Source organism: Syngnathus acus, chromosome 3 (assembly GCF_901709675.1).
Source record: "Syngnathus acus chromosome 3, fSynAcu1.2, whole genome shotgun sequence".
Lineage (NCBI taxonomy): Eukaryota > Metazoa > Chordata > Actinopteri > Syngnathiformes > Syngnathidae > Syngnathus > Syngnathus acus.
Genome location: NC_051089.1, coordinates 18,436,085 through 18,459,253, shown reverse-complemented (window position 1 = coordinate 18,459,253; position 23,169 = coordinate 18,436,085). Strand labels below are relative to the sequence as shown.

Below are 23,169 nucleotides of genomic sequence, written 5' to 3'. Positions count from 1 at the left end.
TTATTGTATGTCGCGTGCCCGTGCCACATGCCACTCATTCCCTCAGTCACCGTAATGACTGTCACCTGCTCCTTCTTGTTACCCTGTGTATTTAAACCCTGCCCGCATGTTTCTCCTTGTCAGTGTCTACTGTTGCTTCTCATCTGTTTCTGCTTCAGTTGTTCCTGTCCCGTTGTGCAAATAATAAATAAATAATAAATTAGTCAGCGATCAACTGAAGCAATATTTTGACACTAATATTATTTTATCTCCTTTTCAATCTGGTTTTATAAAACAGCACAGCACAACTACAGCTGATCTTAAATGATTTTAATGATTTTTTAAATGTTTTAGACCAGTTGTCTCAAACTCACGACCCGCGGGCCAACTAGGGCCCCCGGGACAATAATTTGCGGCCCTGGTCTTAATATGAAAGATTAATGTTAGTGCGGCCCGCAAGATTGATATAAATGACACTTGTGGTGTGCTGAGCTGAATGAACCAATCACGGTGAGGTATATGGCTCTGGAGGGCCGGACATCGGCTGGGCTGTCCAGTGCCTCGCTCACTTATTCATTCATTCATTCCTCCAGTCAGTTGGGCGGAGGAGAAGCCGTGAAGCCGCTGACTCTGCTGTGTGTGTGTGTGTGTGTGTGTGTGTGTGTGTGTCTATATCATACAATCCACCATGGAACTTGACACCCTTTTCCTTTGCGGGATTTCACCTCACGCGCATGCGCATTTGACCAAAATACCATATTGAACTCGAGCGAAGCAAACACGCACAAAAAATAAACACAAATGTTGATATGAACGTAAAAGAGCCGTATGAAACCCGGCAAAGAGCCGCATGCGGCTCGCGAGCCGCAAGTTGGCCACCCCTGGTTTAAGGGAAGGATACAAAAAGCTAACATAGAGATTTCAGCTGCCAGTTTGCACTGTGAGGAACATAGTGAGGACATGGAAGATCACAGGCACAGTTCTAGTTAAGGCCCGGAGTGGCAGGCCAAGAAAAATCTCAGATAAGCAGAGGCGAAGAATGGTGAGAACAGTCAAAGTCAACCCACAGAGCAGCTCCAAAGACCTACAACATGATCTTCATCCAGATGGTGACACTGTGCATCGTTGAACTATTCAGTGCACTTTGTAAAAGGAGATGCTGTATTGGAGAATAATGCGGCAGAAGCCTTTTCTGCGCATATGCCACAAACAGAGTCGCTTGAGGTATGCTAAAGCACATTTGCATTAGCCAGCTTCATTTTGGAATAAGGTGATGTGGACTAATGAAACTAAAATTTAGTTATTTGGACATAACAAGGGGCTGTATGCATGGAGGAAGAAGAACACAGCATTCCATGACAAACACTTGCTACCCACACTCAAATTTGGTGGTGGTTCCATCATGCTGTGGGGCTGTGTGGCCAGTGCAGGTACTAGCAATCTTGTTAAAGTTAGATTGCATGGATTCAGCAGATTCTTATAAACAATGTTCAAGAATCAGTGACAAAGTTGAAGTTCCGCAGGGGCTGGATACCTCAACAAGACAACGACCCCAAACATTGCTCAAATTCTATTAAGGTATTCATCCAGAGGAACAAGTATAACGTTCTGGAATGGCCATCACAGTCCCCAGACCTAAATATTATTGAAAATTTGTGGTGTGATTTAAAGCGGGCTGTCCATGCTCGGAAACCATCAAACCTGACTGAACTGGAGATATTTTGTCAAGAAGAATGGTCAAAAATACCTTCAACCAGAATTCAGACTCTCTTTGGAAGCTATAGGGCAGCGGTGGCCAACCCGCGGCTCGCGAGCCGCATGCGGCTCTTTGGCTAGTTTCATGCGGCTCTTTTACGTTCATATCAACATTTGTGTTTATTTTTCGTGCGTATTTGCTTCGCTTGAGTTCAATATGGTATTTTGGTCAAACGCGCATGCGCGTGAGGTGAAATCCCGCAAAGGAGGAGGGACAAACAGAGCGATTGGTTTTGCCCGCTTTTTTTATGAATGGCGACTGTGACTACGGGGGCCCATTAGGTCCAGAAAAGCTGACAAGACGCTTGCCAAAATGGCAAGGAAAAAATGCACAGCTAAACGAATATATGACGATGAACACAGGACGTTTTTAACAGAGTTAAAGTTGTTTTTTGTTGAACGCTATGGCAAGCCATTCTGCCTGATATGTCGGACGTCATTGGCGCATTTAAAAGCTTCAAATGGTCAGCGCCACTTCAGCTCACTTCATGCCAATATCGATAAGGACTTTGCAAAAGGGACTGAATTTCGCAGGCACAAGTTTGGAGACTTTGAAAAGTCAGGCAGAAAAATAGGTACAGTTTTTCAAAAAAATTACGAAGCACTCAGAGACTGTCACACTTCCATTGTTTCAACTGGCTTGGAACATTGCACGGGCTAAAAAGCCATACAATGAAGTGGAGTTCGTTAAAATATGCCTCAGTGACGTTATTGAAATCTTGTCTCCTGAAAACGACGAACTCAAACGAATGGTTTGTCCCGCCACACATAGTAAGTGAAAAAACTTATGTTTTTGTTTGTGGAATTTGTTGAACTGAGAGTTTGTCTGTGTGAGACAATGCACACAATGTTCATTGTTGAAAATGTGGTCTTTGGTCTGTGGTTTTAGTACTGTAGGAGTCAATTTGTCATTATCATGTTGGTGCGTGACATAATAATGTCACACAATAAATTTGGCTGAGCAGAGGTGTGTGTGTGTGTGTGTGTGTGTGTGTGCGTGCGTGCGTGTGCGCGTGCGTGCGCGTGCGTGTTTGTGTGCGTGTGTGTGTGGGGGGGGTGTTCATGTGTGCTCATGTGTATGATGTGGCTCTTTGCGATGACACAGTAAAAAATGTGGCTCTTAGTCTCTGACTGGTTGGCCACCCCTGCTATAGGAAGTGTTCAGAGGCTGTTATTTCTGCAAAAGGAGGATCTACTAAATATTGATGTAATTTTTCTGTTGGGGTGCCCAAATTTATGCACCTGCCTACATTTGTTTAGGTAATGAATACACACTTTCTGTAAATGCTATAAACTTCATTTCACTTCTCAAATATCACTGTTTTTTGTCTGCTATATGATATATTTAACTGAAATTGATGATCCGAACAACCAATGATTTATAAAGGCAAATCTTGAAAATGATCAGGGGTGCCCAAACCTTTACATACGACTGTATTTGGAATAAGTTAAAAATGGAATGGAGACGTTAGTAAGATGATAGCTAAAGCAGGAATTTTTTATTTAAATTTTTTATTCTTTTTTAATTTATTTATCTCATTTATTATTTTGTGTTAAAAATAAAGACATTTGAGAACATTGGAATGTTTTATCAGCGCTTTTCTAGTCAGCCAGTCAATATGTGGTTTCTTCAGTCGTCTGTATCTGCTGTATGATCATTAATGTTATTTATTATCCATCGATGGATGGATCCATCCATCCATTTTCTGTACCGCTTTGTCCCCACGGGGGTCGCGGGCCTGCTGGAGCCTATCCCAGCCGTCATCGGGCAGTAGGCGGGGGACACCCTAAACTGGTTGCCAGCCAATTGCAGGGCACACAGAGACGAACAACCATCCGCACTCACACTCACACCAATTTGGAGTGCTCAATCGGCCTACCAAGCATGTTTATGGGATGTGGGAGGAAACCGGAGTGCCCGGAGAAAACCCACACGACACGGGGAGAACATGCAAACTCCACACAGGGAGGTCCGGAGGTGGAATCGAACCCGCACCCTCCTAACTGTGAGGCGGACGTGCTAACCAGTGTGCTAACCAGTGTGCTAACCAGTGTGCTAACCAGTGTGCTAACCAGTGTGCTAACCAGTGTGCTAACCAATGCGCCACCGAGCCGCTTTATTTATTATTACAGATTTATTTATTTTTTTATTCATTTTTAATTAATTTATTTAATTCATTATTTTGTGTTAAAAATAAAGATTTTTGAGAACATTGGAATGTTTTATCAGCGCTTTTCTTGTGGAAATCCTGATGCGGCCCAGCCTCACCCAGACTGCCTCCAGCAGCCCCCAGGTAAATTGAGTTTGAGACCTCTGCTTTAGACGGTAAGAAACACTGTATTGCCTGTTGTTTTAGACCTGTCAAAGGCATTTGACACAGTGGACCACTTATACTGATAAAGAAGCTCACTCAGATTGGCCTCTTAAAAAACACAGTATCACGGTTTGCCCATTATCTATCTGGGAGAACTCAGTGCGCTTATGTCTGGATCGAATTCGTCACCCTTGGAGATTGACAAAGGTGTCCCCCAAGGCTCTATCTTTGGACCCATTTTATTCTCAATTCATATCAATAATGTGTGACAATCTGTCAAATGACCTCTTCAATTTTTATGCTGACGACACTATCATTTATTGTTGGTCATCCTCGGCTGTAAAAGCTCTCGTTGGACCAGGGTTCCCTACACCAAGGTATATTTTGCATTAATTTATATTTTTGTGGTTTATTTTGTTCCTGTGTACCATATTAAAATCAGAGTGAAATAACATAACATACTACAATGGTGACTTTAAACTTTTACACAGTTTTGTATTGTTCTCAAATCTGTCCATTTGTGCATCACCTGAGGGCCCAAACCTCCTGTCCTAGTGTCACCTTTGCTTTGACTATAAACTCTTTTACTCCCTCTTGCCAAAATGTATTCAAACAGATTTGTCTGTGCATTGAGTGTACTGACCTCTAGGATGAGTGCCACAAACAAGTTTACCCACATGACAGAGGAGGTGAACCACCAACAGACAAAGTAGATTTTCGACCATCTGCGAAACATTAAACACATTTAAATTAGTTCAACATCATATCCAATTGCTGCTCTATGTTTATCTTTTTTCCTCACTCAGTGGTATATCTGGTATACGCATCCATGAAGGCCTGCCAGTTGTTGACTATCATGATATCATACAGCAAAATGATGGCGCCCTAAAAAACAGCGGGAGCAAATATTTGTCAGCATGAGCAAGTACCCGCAGCCTTAGATAGATATCCTCTGAATATGTTATATTAGCAAGTTTTCAAACAGTGGTTCTCAACTTTCGGGTTGGAGCCCAAAATTGGATCACAGACCTAGTAAAAAGTTGCACATATTCAGAGCTGACAAACTATGGCAATTCACTTCTACAAATATGTATCTGAATTTCCATATTTTCAAAATTCTGTCGAGATATACACTTCCTCAGCCGGACAGTATCTCCTTCAAGGTTGGATTCTTCACCAGAGGCCTGGGAGCTTGAGGGTTCTGTGCAGGATCTTATTCCCAATAATTAATTGTGTGTGTTTATAATAATAATAATAAACATTTGATTTATCAGGTGCCTTTCAGGACACTCAAGGTCGCCGCACATAGGTATAAAAACAATTCAAGAAAGGACACAGTTTAAAAAAGCCAAGAGCGCTTGCAGCAGAGCATCAAGTGCAGTAGGTGGTCAATGCGTGCCTAAATAAATGGGTTTTGAGGTGGGATTGAAATGAGGTGATTGAGTCAATGTTTCTGATGTCAGGGGGGAGGGAGTTCCAGAGACGTGGGGGGGAGCGGCGAGCTGGGGGGACGGTGAGGTTGATGGAGGAGGCAGATCTGAGGGACTGGGTGGGGATATTGGTATGGATGAGGTCAGACAGATATGGGGGGGGCAGGTTATGGACCAGGGGTCTCCAAACGTTTTGCAAGGAGGGCCAGATTTATTAACGTGAAGGGGCCCGGGGGCCAATATTTGCTAATTATATTATACGCTGCGTGTTCGCTTCCCTTCCGGGGGGGGGGGGTGCTAATGGGACGTCAAACGCTTTGTGTGGCGGGCTCCATCTAGTGTGGAAACTGAGAAGTGCAACAGAGTTGAGCTCAAGCTTCTTGTGCGGGCCATATTCAATTATGTTTTCAGAATTTGCTGCGGGCCAATAAAAACTGGCCCGCGGGCCGCAGTTGGCCCGCGGGCCGTAGTTTGGAGACCCCTGACTATACGGTATTTGATGGGAAGCCAGTGTAGTTGGTGAAGAACGGGGGTGATGTGACAGATGGAAGGGGTTTTGGTGATGATACGAGCAGCAGCGTTCTGAACCAGTTGTAGTTTATGGAGGAGTTTGTGGGGGAGACCAAACAGAAGGGAGTTGCAATAGTCCAAACGGGAAGTGACAAGTGAATGAACCAGGATTGCGGCGCTGTTGGGAGTGAGTGTGGGGCGGAAGCGATTGATGTTTCGGAGGTGGAAGTAGGCTGACCGGATGGTGTTGTTGATGTGTGACTGGAAAGATAAAGTGCTGTCGAGGACGACACCCAGACTCTTGACCTGAGGGGAAGGGGAGACGATGGAGTTGTCCATGGTGAGGGTGAAACTGGGTTGCTTGGAGAGTATGGATTTGGGCCCAATGAGAACTGTCTCAGTTTTGTCACTGTTCATTTTGAGGAAATTGGAGGTGAAGAAAGTTTTGATGTCCTGTAGACACGCACAGAGGGAGGAGGGTGGGAAGTTGGAAGAGGGTTTGGAGGGAACATGGAGCTAGGTGTCGTCCGCATAGCAGTGAAAATTGATGTTGTATTTACGGAATATGAGACCAAGTGGGAGGAGGTAGATGATGAACAGGATAAGGCCAAGGACAGAGCCCTGGGGAACACCAGAGGATAGGGGTGAGGGATCGGATGTGAATGATTTTAACTGAATGAACTGATTACGGCCAGAGAGATATGAGTGGAACCAGTCTAGGGGTGTGTCAGATATGTCAATGGAGGCTAGTTGGTCGAGGAGGATGGAATGGGAGATGGTGTCAAAAGCTGCGCTCAAGTCTAGGAGAATGAAGATGGATATTAAACCGGAGTCAGCTGCCATGAGTAGGTCATTTGTGATTTTGATGAGGGCTGTTTCTGTGCTGTGACGGGGGTGAAAACCTGACTGAAACTGTTCATAAAGGTTATTTTTGGAAAGGCGGGCCTGAATCTGTGATGCTACAGCTTTTTCCAGAATTTTAGAGAGAAATGGCAGGTTGGAGATGGGGCGGAGGTTATTGAAGATGTTGAGGTCTAAACCAGGTTTCTTCAGTAGAGGTGTAACAGCAGCAGTCTTGAGCGATGATGGGACAGAACCAGAGGTGAGAGAGGAGTGAATGATGGCTGTTATCAGGGGTAATAGAGAGGGGAGGGAGGCTATAACCTGGGAGGATGGGTGGGGTCAAGTTGGCAGGTAGACTTGGAAGTCCGGATGAGTTTTGATAGATCGGTGACAGAGGGGATTTGGAAGTAGGAGAGGGGCATAGAGATGTGGGGGTTAGGAACAAAAGGGGGTGGACAGCTGGATGAGTGGGGGGCCAGTTGTTGGTGGATGGTGGATATTTTTGAGTTGAAGAATGACATCAGAGAGTTACAGTGATTGGTGGAGTAGAAGTGTAGGTGGAGGGAGTCAGGAGGGCGGATGGAATTGTTTACTACTGAAAACAGGGCCCGGGTATTACCAGCACCAGCGCTGATTTTTTCTGTAAAATATTGAGATTTGGTTGAGGAGAGGGCGTCCTTATAAAGGAGGATGTGTGCGTGGTGCATTTCTTTGTGTACAGTGAGTCCAGTTTTATTAAAGAGCCGCTTCAGCTGACGACCTTTGGCCTTCAGCTGGCATAGGTGGGGGGAGAACCAGGGGGCAGAGTGAGGAAATAAAACACTCCGGGTTTTGAGGGGTGCAAGTGAATTAAGCAGAGCTTTGAGACCATCATTGTAAAAATGAACCAACTGATCTGTGGTGTGGGGGGGTTGATGATGGAGAAACTGTCAATGCCAGTTGTGAGGTCGGTCAGGTTAGTGTTTCTGATGTTACGGAATGATATTGTTCGTGAATGTTTAGTTTTGGACAGTGTGAGACTTAAATGAAACCAGCTTGTCGTCAGAGATGGGGAGATCAACAGCAGAGCAATTGAGGGGAGTGACACCAGAGCAACAAACTAAGTCCAGAATATGTTTGTGTGAGTCCAGGCTGTATGAAGAGAAAGTAAAGGCATTTCCATATGTTTTCCATATGGAGCAGAAGCTGCTCCATCTTGGAATCTTCCGAAAAGTTGAAGTTGTTATTCAGACATGTCTTCTACAAAGGCATGTCTGATGTTCTTAATATTTGCTGGAGCCATTCTTCCAACTTGAGGGTAACTGCCCTCAGTGCCTGGTCACGAGTGGCACCAATGTTGCCTTCATCCTTCAGATTTTCTCTAGTTCTTTATTCAGCCTTTGGTATTCCTCCAGCTTTCATGTTTCCCTTTACGGATGTTGCTATCATTTCGGGTTGCTACATCTATCACAACTGTGGTCCTCTCATACACCACCATGTCAGGCTGTTTGGTTTGTTCATGCAGAGGACTTCTTCTTTAGCCAGTAGACATGAATCATTTTCATTTTGAACACTCTTACTCTTGGGTCAGGCAATTGAGTGGGTCGTTCATTAACCGGAGGGTCAGCTGTCCAAATTCCTTGGGGGGGGGGGGGGGGGGTCTTCACCCACCTTGCCTTCAATGTCACTTGACTTAAAGGAACCCGGACAAGGATCTTGCAGCAACAACAACCATCCTTTGAAGTATAATTCCACCTTGTAGAATTACAGGCTCCACCAGGAAGGTACACTTAACAGGCTAATCATTGAATGAGTGAGTTTTGGTGGGCCTGACCAAGGATCGGCTGTTCTACATGCTTCTGTTAATATTGAGTCTTTGACATCCGCACCTTAAGAAGTATTGAAACATGCACATCCGCTCTGGAGGTCCACTCGTGTGGTTGTGTTAAAAACATTTTCAATTATGATACCCGTGTATTACATCGACTTGCTGGAGCCTACCGTTTGAAGTAGATTTGAGGAAAAGCTCAAGAAGGTTGGCGGGAACGATCCCTATGGACTTCCACAATCAGAAGTCAGCTATAACAACATTGTGAACTATTTGATTATTAAGAGGAGCACCTACACGTGGGAAGACTTCGATACCGCCCAAGAGCCTGGACTTATATAATTACCGTATTGGCCCGAATATAAGACGATGTTTTTTGCATTGAAATAAGACTGAAAAAGTGGGGGTCGTCTTACATTCGGGGTCTAGACATTATACCCATTCACAACGCTAGACCCGCCAGATATCTTTAAAGCGAATGCTGAACTTAACTCCCCGGGCCAAAGCGAACCCCTGTCTGTCAGGAATGATTGGAGCCAGGGTGACCAAAAGCAGCTTGGACCAGGGTTTATTGAAGGGAAAAGGGAGTTGGGAGGGAGGAAGGTGGGCAAGGAAAACACGGACGGGATAGAGACTCACGTCCAGCAAATGTTGGAAAGTTACATCACCGTGCCTTAAGTCTCGCGTGAGTTACCTCAGCTTATCGCAATTGTTGGAGCTTGTGCGAAGCGGTAAGTTAAAGGTTGCTGGTATCGACTGATGTTGCTGTGATCGTGTGCGTCTTTGACACAAAGTGAGTATATACATTTCATTGTTACTACTGTCTACTGTTGTGCCGTTTGTCTGATCGCAGTTTGTTTTGTGTGTGCGCCGTTTGATTGATCGCTTCGGCGCGCTCCTTTAAGTTTGCCTCGCATCGTACGAGTAGCTGTTACGCAGTGGCACGCCGACTAACGGTCGCCAGCAAATGTATTTTTATTGTCTTGATGACTTATGTTTGGTGTGTTGCAGAGAGTATTTCATTTATGGTTATTTAGTATAGCGGAACCGTTACGCGCATTTAGTTATGTAATGTGTGCCGTCTACTAGTGTTGTGTGACGTCGTTGAGCGTTGACTTACGTGCTGTATTTCTGTCTGTTGCAGAACCACACAGCACACACACACACACACACCACACACACACGCACACACACACCTATACCCTTTTGCCGGTTTGGCCCTATGAGCCACAGTGCCTGTTACTTTTTTACCAATTATTCAGTAAAGCAATCAAAACTGAACCACGTCTTTCCTCCTGTGTTCTGACCGACACCCGGGGGCAAAAAGAGCATAACCATCAGAGCGAACCCCCTATACAGTCCTCAGGCTCCCCAACAATAGCGGTAGCAGTTTGCATTATTTTATTGCAATGTTTTTCCTTATTCAGATTATTTTCAAGACTACAGTTAGTTAGACTTCACTTTGATGGTTAATGCAGTTATTGCAATTTTGTTGTTTTATCACAGTAGATTGGTTTATTTACATTTCAAAAACCAGAAGCCATACATTTACAAATGTGATTGCACTTTAGTTTACATATTTAAATGTTCAGATATTAAGATGTGATAGACAGTTTTTGCATGATTTGAATGAGGCAAAATAACATGCTTTTTCTCTCGAATATATTGTTAATCATTTGTTTCAGATGTACTGTAAGTATTTTCTGTATAAAAATTAAATTTGGTGTTCAAAAAGTCTTTTTTCAAACTTGAGTCTTGAAAAAGAGGGGGTCGTCTTATAATCAGGGTCGTCTTATATTCGGGCCAATACGGTATTTCGTGCCTGGGTGGGTGAAGCGTGTTGGCTTAATTCAACACAACAATCTTCATCTTGTGACAGCAAAGGTGTGTTGGTTTTGGTTGAAACATTAAATAGTTTTGTGTTTATATAAACTCGTCTTGGTATATGTCAAACAAGCCTTTCAGGCTGGCTTAGCTTGTTAGCTGCTGACAAAAAGAGGCGATTGTTTGCAGCGCATTGCTCAGTGGACGTCTGTCACGAACAAGGCAGGGCAACCAAATGCAGCACAAATCTTTATTGATAAAGGGGACGTGGAAGGCTGGGCTGCCAACTTGGCTGGGCAGCGGAACAGGAACCGGCGGATGACCGGGACAGAGTCGCAGCGGAGTGCTGGCCTCGGAGCGACAAGCTGGCTGACGGCAGGAGCCAGCCTGGTGTAGAGAGCAGCAGAGCAAGCGCGCCGGGCAGAAGAGCGGTACACGGATAATGTCGGCAATAGGAATCGTTCAGGCAGAGTACAGTGAGCTGCGGTGGTGGCGTCACGGGCAGGGTAAGGAGACAAACCGACAGTCACTGGTTTGATTTACAGGGTTTAAATAGGCCTGACCTAACAAGCTGTGGCAGGTGCTGGTGATTGGCTTGATTGGGGGCTTGGCTGGAAGGCAGGTGACGCAGGCACGTGACACGTCCAGAGTGTAAATTGTGTAATGTAACACTGCTCAGAGGCGCTCATGGCCGCCATCCCGACTCCTGGATGGCAGGGCTTTTTTTTTCTACGTGCACGGCAGCCAGCCACACACCCAGGATCCAATGCAAGTTGGCTAGTATCAGGGTAATATGATCAAACTTTTCTTTTCCTTGTAAGCAGTCTCGCTGCAGCATGTTATACCAACTAAAGACTTTTACCGTTTTTTTCCGTGTATAATGCGCCCCCATGTATAATACGCACCCTAAAAATGGCATGTTGATGCTGGAAAAAAGCCTGTACCCATGTATAATACGCACCCAATTTTTTATTTTTTTTTATTTTTTTTTTTTAATTTGTTTTTTTTTTTTAAGTCCCAATGATCGTCACACACGCAGGGAGGCAATGGGTCCCATTTTTATAGTCTTTGGTATGGTCTTAACTAGGCTGGATGTATTTTTTTTTGTTGGCGTTGATTTCTCCGACTGCCCATAAAGGCACCACCGCGATCAGATGAAAAGAGAGTAAAGTGACGTGCGGACATGTGAAAAAGGCGGCTCTGTATGGGAGAGACGTTGAAGAGGAATAAAAACACCCTTGGAAACCAAAACTTGCCCCTCGTCGTGACTCGGAGCCGCAACAAATGTTTCGGATTTGTGTAGGGTACATTGTGACAGCAAACGAGCAGGTGATCGAGCAAGCGTCTGATACGAGAGCATTGCGTTCGTATGGAGCGTGTTTGAAGTGAACAGCAGAGACGAAAGGAACAAGGCAAAGTGTTGTGAAATAAAATATTACCTGTAATACGCATTTTGTTATTTGCTGATTGTATTAAACTATCACATTCATTGTCAGTCAAGAAGAGAAGAGGACTATTATCCCTTCTTTGACGAAATGACCAGAGCACAGTACAAACACACTATTGTTCTTGTAACGTGTTTTGTATTTAAGTCCTGTCTGCCCCTCGCTCACCGTCGGATCATTGCATGTGTTACTGTCATGATGTCTGTTTGGTGTCTGTTCCTGTCTTTGGTAATGTCACCCTGTCTTTTTGTTCCACGTCTTTGTCGGTCAGTCCTGTTGTTGGTTTTGTTGTACCATGATTTTCTTAAAAAAAAAAAGAAAAAAAAAAAAAAAAAAGAAAAAAAAAAAATTAAAAAAAAATTGTACCCATGTATAATGCGCACCCCAGATTTTAGGACAATAAATTAGTTGAATTTTGCGTATTATACACGGAAAAAAACGGTAATACTAGACTTCGGAAGACCAGAGCACAATACGTTACAGTAATCAAGGTGCGATGTAACAAACGCATGTATAATAATTTCCGCATCACGAGTTGAAAGAATCGGAGGAATCTTAGCAATATTAGGTGGAGGTGAAAAAACACTGTTTTAGTTACGGTCTTAATGTATTTTTGAAATGAGACAGTTAGTCAAATATAATACTGAGATTGGTTACAGTATCACTTTGGGTAATAATACATTTATCAAAGTAAAGCAGTGTCACAAGCTATTTTTTCCAATTTTATGACCTCAATTTTACGCAGCAATCAGTCAAACATCAGGAGAAGAATAAATGGTGGAAATCGAGAACTACAAAGTACAAACAAGAATCCAAAGTGTGCCAATTTCAAACATGACTGCGGTAGTGTTATGGCATAGCAATGTATGGCTGCTAATTGTTTGCAACCAACTGGTGTATATTAATATAACTGGTGTGTATTAATATAACTGCTGAGAAGTAACTGCATATTTGAAGGAAAATAAAGTAGTCAAGTCAGTGATTTGAAAAGCTGAAACAATACCTTTCCAGATTTTCCATGAGATGAGTGGGAACATTGTCATCAAAATCCACACAATGCTAAATCAGTGGACTGATCTTAAACAAATGCTTCCATGCTGCTAAACAAGGCCAGTTTTATGATTTTGGGCCCCATTTTTACCAAAGTACAAGTTACACCACAAAATGAAAAAAATAAAACTCGTACTTGTTTGCAGAACTGAGAAATTAATTTGAAATAGTTAATACTATAAGAGAAGCATTGCAAAAAGTGAGGCACTAAATCGCTCCCAACAAAGCACATACTTACAGCAAAGTCATCGAAATTGTTTGGCCAGTAGCCTAGCTGTTCATAGGTGCCACACTCAGGGCTGAAGTTAGAGGTGGTGTTTTCCATTGTTGTATTATATGGCACACTGAAAACATAAAAGTAAAGTCCATTGCAAAACGATACTTAAGCTAAAAGCACAAATATAGAGCCAAGAGCCAAAATGCTGTTATTATAAACAGTTATGTATTAACTGCATTAATAACAAACAAACTAAATAAATACTTACTATATCATTTGTGTAATAATACCTCATATGTGCTGGTGGTTTAATGACCCCCTCAAACAGCCAGATGCCAAACACAGCAAATATATAGTAAACCACCTACAGAGAGAAGAAATGTCAGTCACTGATGGCCCGTGGCTGGGTCGGGCCACCTGAAGTTCGCTAATGGTGAACAGGGTTTCTTGGGCCTGATCAAAATAATTGGCCAATTGTTCTTAATGTTATTTATGTATTTACTACAGTTGCAGGTCTCAATTGTTAGCCTTCATTGGCTAATCAACGGAATGTTTACTTGTTTTACACACAGTCTTGACACAGAGAAACTTCAATGTGAGTTAAATATTACAAATTCAATTATTCGTGACACAAACACATATGACAAGGATTCAAACAAAAATGGGTGCATATAGGCAGTGTGCAGAGAACTTGAAATTGAATATTGCACTCTAGTTCAAGTCAGTCTTATGAATTCTTTGCGCATTAAGTATATTGCAGCTCAGTCCGTCAGTGGTCAGAAGCCACATGCCACCAAAATGATTTTCACGAATCTGATTATGATGCCTCCTAGACGTCTCCCTGGTGAGGTGTTCTGGGCATATCCCACTGACTGGAGACCCTAAAGACAACCCAGGACATGCTGGAGAGACAATGTCTCTCAGATGGCCCGTGAATGCTTTGGAATCCCTCTGGAAGAGCTGGATGAAGTGGCCGGGGAGAGGGAAGTTTTGTTTTCTCTGCTGAAACTGCCACCTCGATGACCCGACCCCTGATAAGCGGTGGGTGGATGTGTCGGTGGTTGGAGAGAAAGATGGATGGATGGATGGATGGATGGATGGATGGATGGATGGGAAGATGGGTGGGTGGATGGATGGATGGATGGATGGGAAGATGGGTGGATGGATGGATGGATGGATGGATGGATGGATGGATGGATGGATGGATGGATGGATGGATGGACGGACGGATGGATGATGGCTGGATGGATGATGGCTGGATGGATGGCTGGATGGATGGATGGATGGATTGTTGGGTGGGTGGTTGGATGGATGAATGGATGCATAATCCATATCTGAGGAAGCTGTTTCATGCTGGTTCCTCGTTTGGATTTCTAACTACATAAAATACTAGCAATCAAACAGTGTGACAATTTAATTGGGATACAAATAATCATACCCAAATTATCCTAATCGGTGATGCATTATGATATTGCTAAAAGAAAAATAAATCAACAATACACACAACAGAAACTTTTAATAATAACGGCAGAAGTCTAATAAAATGTTATGACTGTGATGAATAACATCCAATTAATTAGAGGCTTTGTAAATAATCTGATTATAATGAGACGCATCTGAAACCATTTTGGTCAGCACAAACAATAAGTACAGCACATGTGAAATCAGTCTATGTTTTACACAAAACTAAACAGCAACACATTCTGCTGAGTATGGTTTTAGTCATAAATACCTATTAACATTTGTCATCTAAAAATTATGGATAATGGAAAAGATGAAAAGATAATGGATTAATCTTGTTTAACTCACCACCAGTATTCCTGCAAAGGCTCTTAGGTTTTTCACCAGGTCCAGCAAAGTACTTGCAACTAAAGCCATTAGCTGTAGAACAAAATACTTGTGTAAGTGCATGGAAAATAACTACTTTGTTAAACAATACATGAGACTTTTGTATTGGTTAATTAATCACATACAACACATTTACTAAAAAAGCTTAAAGCAACAATGTAGAATTGTCTTAAGTTAAAAAAAAAAACTCTTGACAAACGACCATAAGAACAAGAACCAGTATTGCTTTCATTGTCATTGTATACAATAGGTCAAAATTTGAGGGTGCTGCTCCCTGGTTCCATCTTCATCATCTTCCCAACTGGTAATCCTCACGACGGGTCAAGGGGATGGTGTAGCCCATAGGTGTCAAAGTCAAGGCCCGGGGGACAGATACGGCCCGCCACATCATTTTATATGGCCCGGGGAGACAAATTGTGCATCGACTTCATGTATCAATACTAAAATTGCAAATTGTCTTCACTTTTAAAAAATAGAGATATTGCTCAGTTTCTATTACCATGCATCTTTTTAAAATATTTGAACAGTTTTTACTCGTCTCTGATTTCAAAACTTGTTTGTTGTGTAGCCTATACTGTATATTATGTATGACGTTGACAGTCATAATGTCCCTCCGAAGGAAACTACGATTACGATGTGGTCCGCGACAAAAATGAGTTTGACACCCCTGGTGTAGCCGATCCCAGTAGTCATTGGGCGTTAGGCGGGGAACACCCTGAACTGATTGCCAGCCTATTGTGGGCACAATAGATAAACTATTTACACTCACAATTACTCCTACGGACAGTTTGAAGTGGTCAATCGGCCTATGATGCATGTTTTTGGAATGTTTGGAGGAAACTGGCGCACCCTGAGGAAAACCCACGCAGGCACGGGAGAACATGCAAACTCCACAGAAGGGCAGAATCTAAACATGCACCTCTGAAATATGAGGCGGAAGTCAGTGCCCCACCTGAAAGGCAGACTACACACTGAACTGTTTGCCAGCCAGTCGCAGGGCACAGAGACAAAAAAATTGTCATACCAACATGCACACTATCACTGAGCAGAAATCAATCCCCTGCTGCCAGCACACAAGTCAGGTGACTATACCCCCACACCATCAGCGAATCTCCGTGGCTTTTATACATAAACATATTTACTGGTGTGTTGAGAATGTGGTTTATATGGTAATGCACTTATGTTGTTCTTCCTTTTCCCCTCGTTTTACGAGTATGTTCAGTAGTCTTTTACGGCACAGTTCCTGCGTCTCCTTCCCTTTGGCACCACAATACCATTGTTTTTATGCTGGTCGTATCATTTTATTTTGTTGCATTTATCCCCTTGGTGTTCAGATCACTTTTGAAGACGTCACACTATATGATTGGCTGGAAGAACAGTACAGTGACGTTCCAAAATGTGGTTGGTCTGTTTTACAGAAATGGGATTGTAGTTCAAATGGATGATTTTTGCAAATAAAATGTCTAAAAACAATGTACAGTTGTGATTATTTGATTTATTGATGCTTTTGGCTTTTGATTAGAATCATTTATTCTAGAATGGTTTTTAGAAGTTCTCTTTGAGAAAAAAAAAATTGTGATCATCTAACACTGGTTTGTGAAAATATTGTCTGACAATAAAGCGGTTCGTAGTGCTAAAAAGGTTGGGGATCACTGATGAAGAGCACTATATACAATAAATACAATTTTTCACTGGTGAGGTGTTTGGCATGTCCCAGCCCCCAACTGATACCTACCTTAATATCTGGTATGATGCGCAGAAAGCGGAAGACAATCAGCATGTTAACAAATCGAACCATCTCCTGCAGAGAAAACATTCCCTGAGAGGATGGGCTCCTGTCGCAACACATGGAGAAACACACACAGTTTGTTTACAGAGCTGTACTGTTTGACACCTCTAATGTAAATAGCCATCAAATTCCTCCTAACTTTAAAACAATTCAATTGACACTGTAAAGAGTGAACCAGATGATTAAAAAAAGTTTCACATCAACTTCTGTTAATTCTGTATAGTTAAAGAGGCTGTAAAGAGGCATGGTCGAAAAAGGGTGGAATGCCCTCTCCGGATCGGGGATGAGATCCTGCCCCAAGTGGAGGAGTTCAAGTATCTTGGGGTCTTGTTCACGAGTGAGGGCAGGATGGAGCGCGAGATCGACAGGCGGATCGGTGCAGCATCGGCAGTAATGCGGACTCTGTACCGGTCTGTCGTGGTGAAGCGAGAGCTGAGCCAAAAGGCAAAGCTCTCAATTTAACGGTCGATCTATGCTCCTACCCTCACCTATGGTCACGAGCTATGGGTCGTGACGGAAAGAACGAGATCCAGGATACAAGCAGCCGAAATGAGTTTCCTCCGCAGGGTGTCCGGGCTCTCCCTTAGAGATAAGGTGAGAAGCTCGGTCATCCGAGAGAGACTCTGAGTAGAGCCGCTGCTCCTCCACGTTGAGAGGAGCCAGATGAGGTGGCTCGGGCATCTCATCAGGATGCCTCCTGGACGCCTCCCTGGGGAGGTGTTCCGGGCATGTCCCATCGGTAAGAGACCCCGTGGACGACCCAGGACGCGCTGGAGAGACTATGCCTCTTAGCTGGCCTGGGAACGTGTTGGAACCCCCTGGGATGAGCTGGATGAAGTGGCTGGGGAGAGGGAAGTCTGGGAGTCCCTCCTAAAGCTGCTGCCCCCGCAACCCAACCCCGGATAAGCGGAAGAAGATGGATGGATGGACACATTTATATCACCATATCACCAGGAGATTATAATCCCATACGAACACTGATTAAATGCATTGAACAACTCAATGACTGGATGTGCCAGAACTTTCGCCTATTAAACAAAGAGAAAACTCAAGTCATTTTTTTTGGAGCCAAAGATGAACGATTAAAAGTCACCGCTCAGCTTCACTCAGTGATGTTAAAGCCCACAAACCAAGCTAGAAATCTTGGTGTAGTTATGGACTCAGACTTGAATTTTAACAGTCACATCCAGGGCTGTGGACTCGGACTCGGGGACTCGGACTCGGCCGGACTCTGTCATTTTTTGCCGGACTCGGACTCGGTGCTGATTTTGACCGAGTCCACCGAGTCCGACAATAAAAAAAAAGACGTTCAATTTTATTTTCATCATGCTGCTGAGAATGCGCGCCGGACACTAACAGCAATGACAATCAGCCAAGTCAGCGTAGAGCGCCTGTTTTCCGGGCTCAAATTTATCATGTCTGATCAGCGCGGCGCGATGAAGGCTGACTTGGTTGAGGCGATTTTGTTCCTACGAACAAACTCAAATCGTTGAATTGAAACTTGAAAGTATCTGTTTGTTGTATTCGTTTATATGTTTAATAAAGACAAAGCCATCACAAAACTGTTGTAATTAAAGTTAAAGTTAAAGTCCCAATGATCGTCACACACACACACCTGGGTGTGGTGAAATTTGTCCTCTGCATTTAACCCATCCCCGTGTGATTTTAATCCATCCCCTGGGGGAGAGGGGAGCAGTGAGCAGCAGCGGTGCCGCGCTCGGGAATCAGTTGGTGATCTAACCCCCCAATTCCAACCCTTAATGCTGAGTGCCAAGCAGGGAGGCAATGGGTCCCATTTTTATAGTCTTTGGTATGACCCGGCCGGGGTTTGAACCCACAACCTTCCAGTCTCAGGGCGGACACTCTACCACTAGGCCACTGAGATGGTTATTTAATTATTTAGATTTTGATCTAAATTAGCCTTGAATAAAGACTAAGCAGTCACATGAAATAACAGAAAAAATGGACAGCCGGACTCGGACTCCGACTCCGACTCGGTGGTCAAGAGGCCGGACTCGGACTCGGACTCGGTGCAAAAATCCGACCGAGTCCACAGCCCTGATTAAAACTATTACAAAGTCAGCCTACTACCACCTGAAGAACATATCAAGGATTAAAGGCCTTATGTCTCAGCAAGACTTGGAAAAGCTTGTCCATGCTTTTGTTTTTAGTAAACTTGATTATTGCAACGGGGTTTTGACAGGCCTTTCTAAAAAATCAATCAGACAGCTGCAGCTGATGCAGAATGCTGCCGCTCGAGTTCTCACTAAAACAAGAAAAATTGATCATATCACTCCAGTTCTGAGGTCCTTACACTGGCTTCCTGTCTGCCAAAGAATTAATTTTAAAATACTTCTATTGGTTTATAAGGCTCTGAATGGTCTAGGACCTAAGTATACAGGACTGTCTCAGAAAATTTGAATATTGTGATGAAGTTCTTTATTTTCTGTAATGCAACGGCTGGGATAGGCTCCAGCACTCCCGCGACCCCCGTGGGGACTAAGCGGTTCAGAAGATGGATGGATGGATGCAATTAAAAAAACAAAAAATGTCACACATTCTGGATTCATTACAAATCAACTGAAATATTGTAAGCCTTTTGTTATTTTAATATTGCTGATTATGGCATACATCTTAAGGGTGTGTCTGACTTCATAAGACCAAGTCGGGTTGTTGTGATGCGTCTAGTGTGTTGGTGGAGTGCCCAGTGCATGTCACTTCTCACTGTCAACCCTCACCGCTGGCTAGCAGTATGCGAACGGGAGAGCCGAGTGCGTAAGTCTCTCCCTGCCAGTACATAGCCTCTCTAACAGCAAGCCCTATGTAGTGCCTCCACGCAGCGACACATGGTAACTGGGTACAACACGGACCCAGGCTAAACTACAAGGGACTCGGAGGAGGTTTGGCCCCTAGACGTGCGGCACGCAGGCACACCGGTGTGTGGACACGCCCTGTGCCCACGAACCAGCCCCCAACTATGGGTTAAATAGTACCACTGCCCAGTGGGCTCCTCGGGAGAGGAATGGGCTCAGGGAGTCAACCCCTACAGAAAATCAATTTCCCCTTGGGTTGGTGTCAGGAAGGCCATCCGACTGTAAAACGTTTTGCTCCAAAAATATTCTCAGTATGGCTAGACAAACACAGGAGAGGCGGGGTACAGCCTTAAGTACTCCGTGGGCATTTTCATCAGCCTACGACAAAAAGAATGATGGAAAAGGAGGCCAAACCGCAGGTAGATTATATGCCGGCCCTCAGCCCGATGGACTGCGGGGAGGCCTGAACCGGAATAGAGAGGGGCAGGAGGCACGTGTTAGGGTGGCTACATGGAACATCGGCAGCATGTCGCACTGATCGGGGGAGGTGGTTGAGGCTCTACACAGGAGAAGGGTGGATGTCTGCTGTGTCCAGGAGTCGAGATGGAAGGGTGGAAGTGCAAGGATGCTGGGTGCAATCGGCAGAAGGTACAAGTTCTTCTGGCAAAGCTGCAACGAAGGGACTGGTGGTGTTGGAGTACTTATCGCTGAAAAGTGGATAGATCAAGTGCTAAGCATTAGCAGGGTAAATGAGCGGATCATCTTTGTGAAGTTGATCGTTGGGAAGCGCCTGACAAACGTAATTTCAATCTATGCCCCTCAAGTTGGTAGAAGTCAGGACGAGAAGGATGCATTCTGGGACAAGGCCATCATGTCAGGGATCCCCCAGAATGAGGTTATAATTCTGGGAGGTGATCTGAATGGACACGTGGGGAGGGAGTCAGATGGCTTTGAGGGGGTACATGGGGGACAGGGGTACAGCATGCGGAACGCAGAGGGAGAGAGGATCCTGGAGTTCGGCGACGCACTGGAGCTGGTGCTGTGCAACACGCTTTTCAAGAAGGACGAAGCCAAATTAGTAACATACAGTTCGGGTGGCTGCAAGAGCACAATAGATTACATCATTCAAGATTCAACAGTTTTTTATTCGCCATGTTTGAGCGTGCCAAACAAGGAATTTGACTTCGGTAAATCACACCCTCTGTTCAACATTTAGGTGACTAACAACACTCAGGACATGTGAAAAATTGCAAATATTCTCAAACATCCCCTGATCTTAAACTCCCAAAAGGGCAAGGAAAAACTCAAAACTCCAGCTAGGGGAAATGAGAAACCTTAAGAAGAGACCACAGATGGGAAGGTCCCTTATCCAGGATGACCAGGCTGCAATGGATGCAGAGAGGACACATAGTACAAACAGTGTAGACAAATTCAAAAAAGGTGTGGAGAGCAGGATGTTATTGCACAGTAATGACTCTGAGACTCTAAGAGTGGTGTGAGTTCATCAGAGCAACAGCCTGGGGGAAGAAGCTGTCTCTGTGTCTGCTGGTTTTGGCGTACCGAGCTCTATAACGCCGTCCGGAGGGGAGTAGTTCAAACAGACTGCAACCTGGGTGAGAAGGGTCTGTAGAGATGTTCCTTGCACGTTTCCTGGTCCTGGACAGGTACAAGTCTTGGATAGATGGGAGGTTGATTCCAATTATCTTTTCTGCAGTCCTGATTGTCCGTTGCAGTCTGTGCTTGTCTTGTTTGGAGGCCGATCCAAACCAGACAGTGATGGAGGTGCAGAGGACAGACTGGATGATGGCAGTGTAGAAGGTCTTCAGAAGCTCTCGCGGCAGGTTGAACTTCTTGAGCTGGAGGGGGTCAAGCAGGGGGCCCGTGACATCCTTCAGGTGGTTCAGCACTAACCTCTCGAAAGAGTTCATGACCACAGATGTCAGTGCGACAAGTCTATAGTCATTCAAACCTGCGATGGCGGGCTTCTTGGCCACTGGAACGATGACCTTTCATGGTCAGAAAGGAGGACCGCGTCCTGGTCAGGGATGCCAAGGCAATCCCCGGAGAAGAGTGTGTGTCTCAGCATCGCCTAGTCATCGGAGACCTAACTCTGCGGATCAAAAAGGTGGGGGCTAAGAAGCATCCTCCCAAGTTGAAGGTGTGGAAGCTACATAGCGGAGGGAATAAAAATGAGTTTAGAGAGAAGATTGAGCATATAGCAGAAGAAGTGGAGGAGATGATGGAGTCGGGTGGTGTGGATGGCAAGTGGCAGGCAATGAAGAAGGCTCTGCTTGAAGCTACAGAGGAGGTGTGCGGATGGTCAAAGGGTAAAGCAAGACAAAGAGAGACATGGTGGTGGAATGACAGCGTCGAAAGAGCGGTGAATGAGAAGAGGAGGTGCCATAAAGTATGGAAGAAATCTAAAAGGGAGGCAGACCGAGCGCGGTATGTAGAGGCAAGGAGGGTGTCACGGACAGCAGTGTGGGAGGCCCAAGAGACCAAGAGGAAAGAATTTGCAAGTGAATTGGAGAGTGAGAGAGGACAAAAGAGCTTCTTCAAGATAGCGAAGCAAATGGTTAAGGAGAGGCGTGATGTGACCGGTGCAAACTGTGTGAAGGATGAGGATGGCAACATCGTGACAGACAACAGAGGAGTGAAGGAAGTATGGCGAAGGTACATGGAGAAGCTGCTGAATGTGTAGAATGACTGGGATGGAGAGGTGGGATGCGACGAAGTGGAGGGTGAATGTGGCCCGATCACGCAAACAGAAGTGGGGAAAGCCATGAAGGCCATGAAGGATGGAAAGGCAGCTGGACCATCTGGAGTGGTGGCAGAGATGCTAAAGGCAGCGGGAGACGTCGGTGTGCAGTGGATGACTGACCTGTGTAACTGTGTCATCGCTGAGGGGCACATTCCGGAGGACTGGACAAGAAGCGTCCTGGTGCCTCTATTCAAAGGGAAGGGGGACCCACTCGCATGCGGGTCATACAGGGCCATAAAGCTGCTGGAGCATGGAATGAAGCTATTAGAGAGGGTGTTGGAAAGGAGGGTGAGGTCACGGGTAGAGGTGGATGAGATGCAGTATGGCTTCATGCCTGGTAAAGGTACAACAGATGCAATTTTTGTCATCCGACAGATGCAAGAGAAACACCAGGAGAAGAGGAAGAGGTTGTACTTCGCTTTTGTTGACCTGGAAAAAGCGTTCGACAGGGTGCCAAGGGAGGTGGTGAGGTGGGCCCTAAGGAAGTCGGGCATGGAAGAGGGACTGGTTAAGGCTGTGATGGCTCTCTACTGCAGAGCCTGCACAACTGTTAGAACAGGAGTTGGCGACAGTAATGGGTTTGAAGTAAGGGTAGGGGTGCACCAGGGATCAGTGCTCAGCCCATTACTGTTTGCTATCGTGATGGATGTGGTATCGAGGGAAGTGAGGGGTGGACTACCATGGGAGCTGCTCTACGCGGATGACCTGGTATTGATGGCTCACAGTCGAGAAGACCTAGCTAGGAAGCTAGCGGCCTGGAAGACATGCCTGGAAGTGAAAGGA

At 44.7% G+C, this 23,169-nt stretch overlaps 1 protein-coding gene across 13 annotated transcripts in view; it reads right to left on the bottom strand.

Moving 5' to 3' along the window:
• tpcn2 (two pore segment channel 2) overlaps window positions 1–23,169 on the bottom strand; it is a 148,061-nt gene that overhangs the window by 5,161 nt on the left and 119,731 nt on the right. For 12 of the 13 annotated variants that reach the window (XM_037246655.1, XM_037246658.1, XM_037246653.1 and 9 more), the window contains 6 exons: window positions 16,759–16,858; window positions 14,985–15,056; window positions 13,466–13,539; window positions 13,197–13,302; window positions 4,852–4,934; window positions 4,693–4,774 (listed from right to left, as the gene is read on the bottom strand). In XM_037246655.1, coding sequence (XP_037102550.1) covers window positions 4,693–4,774; window positions 4,852–4,934; window positions 13,197–13,302; window positions 13,466–13,539; window positions 14,985–15,056; window positions 16,759–16,858 — 517 coding nt within the window. Of the gene's footprint in view, window positions 1–4,692; window positions 4,775–4,851; window positions 4,935–5,000; window positions 5,079–13,196; window positions 13,303–13,465; window positions 13,540–14,984; window positions 15,057–16,758; window positions 16,859–23,169 lie in introns of those variants that run through there. The other variant, XM_037246663.1, reaches the window with a different exon arrangement.